At 38.4% G+C, this 1714-nt stretch overlaps 1 protein-coding gene across 1 annotated transcript in view; it reads left to right on the top strand.

The window, feature by feature from the left end:
* Maob (monoamine oxidase B) overlaps positions 1-1714 on the top strand; it is a 175231-nt gene that overhangs the window by 159035 nt on the left and 14482 nt on the right. The window contains exon 9 of the mRNA XM_004645314.2: positions 1073-1169. Within this exon, the coding sequence (XP_004645371.1) occupies positions 1073-1169 (97 nt within the window). The remainder of the gene's footprint in view (positions 1-1072; positions 1170-1714) is intronic.

The following is a 1714-nucleotide window of genomic DNA, read 5'->3' on the forward strand; positions in this document are numbered from 1 at the left end:
AGTTCTGCTGAAGGTTTCCATGCTGGGCCTGCAGCATGGGTTGAATGAGGATCTGTGGGCCCCGGGTGGTCTCACTCACTCTCCGGGCCTGCGCTCTGGTCTATTCAGGATCCTGCGGCCCAGGTCGACTCACTCACTCGCTGGGCCTGTGCTCTGGGTCTACAAATGTTATGTAAATAGCTGTTATACTATATTGTTTAGGGAATCATGACAAAAAAAAAAGAACAGTCTATACAAGTATAGTATCCATGTAATTTTCTGCAAGTATTTCTACCCCACAGTTAGATGTAAATCCACAGATTTGGAATCCATGCATGCAAAGATACAACTGTCTTTTGTTGAGGATAGGAATGAGGAAGCATTTCTATGCAGAATGAGTTGACATTGTTTTCCATGTTGCTCCTGAGAGGAAAAGAGGGCTTTGGAGGTCGTGTTTAAAGTCAGAGTTTGGGAAGCTATTCATTTCAGTTTTCTATGTCCTCTCAGCCCTGTTTTCTGAGCATCAAGCCTACTTCATATAGAGTATCTGGCCAGGTATGGTGGTGCACCGATCGTCACAGACAGGAGGCTGAGACAGGAAGGTCACTTAAGCTCAGGAATTTGGTCCCCACTAGGACAGCGGAATGAAACCTTATCTCAAAAAATCAAAGAAAAAAATGTGACTCCCTGTAAAATGAGACCACTCATCACCTTCTACTGTACAAGGATGGACTGGTGTGTCACTTGCATATCTTTGATTGTATTCTGATCTCTTATGAAAGAGAAAATGGAAACACAAATTAACATATAGTAGGGAAAACCAAATTTCATTAAATAGTGGCCATGATTAATTTAGACATTACATTGCCTTCTTGCTTGTAGAGAAGGATTTATGGTTTGATTTTTTTCATAACATGTTAACTACTCAGTGCTTCTCTTGTCATCAGTTTGGTTTGTTGTCATGCATTCAGAGTATAATATGTTATACATGGTTTTCAGGCTTTTTGAGTTGAAAAATATGTGCTTTATTATAACTGCTGTGGGTAGTTTGATCAGATGGTGAATATGTTCTTCTGTTTTGTCATTTTCCAAGATTTTTGTGGAACCATGATTATTGAGGGAGAGGAAGCTCCAGTTGCCTACACATTGGATGATACCAAACCTGATGGCAACTATGCTGCTATAATAGGGTAAGGTGCTACTTCAGTATTCTGGTTGTATTATCAGTGCTGACAGGATAATCAAATACTCTCAATAAATGTGTACCAAATATTGTTACATAAATTTCTTTTAGTCAGTGACACTATTCATCAAATCTATCAATAGAAAAAAATTCTATTCTCTTTTTCAGTGTCTTCTAAGGAATGCTTTTCTAGGGAAGTAAAATACTAACAGCACTTCAAATATGTTATATTTAGTGCTTAGTTAAATATATTTTGGCAATGTATCTTGTGTTGAAACATTATATAAGGACTTCAATTGGGGTGTTTTACTAAAACAGGTTCTTGTGAAGGCTTTGTGGGCATCAGTGTGGTCTTATTCAGTTTGGTATTGCTAGAATGGAGTATTCAAGACTGTGTGACTTATAAAGAAAAGAGGCTTATCTTAGCCCATAGTTAATTAGAGAAAAAGGAGGGCTACAAGGAAAGCCAACATTTTGGCCCTAGTCTTCTAAGGTCAGTTAAGACTCAGGACATATGAGAACTTGTACTGTAACATCATGTACCTCGGTAGT

This window comes from Octodon degus, unplaced genomic scaffold, assembly GCF_000260255.1.
Source record: "Octodon degus isolate 3935 unplaced genomic scaffold, OctDeg1.0 scaffold00223, whole genome shotgun sequence".
NCBI classification, from domain to species: Eukaryota; Metazoa; Chordata; class Mammalia; order Rodentia; family Octodontidae; genus Octodon; species Octodon degus.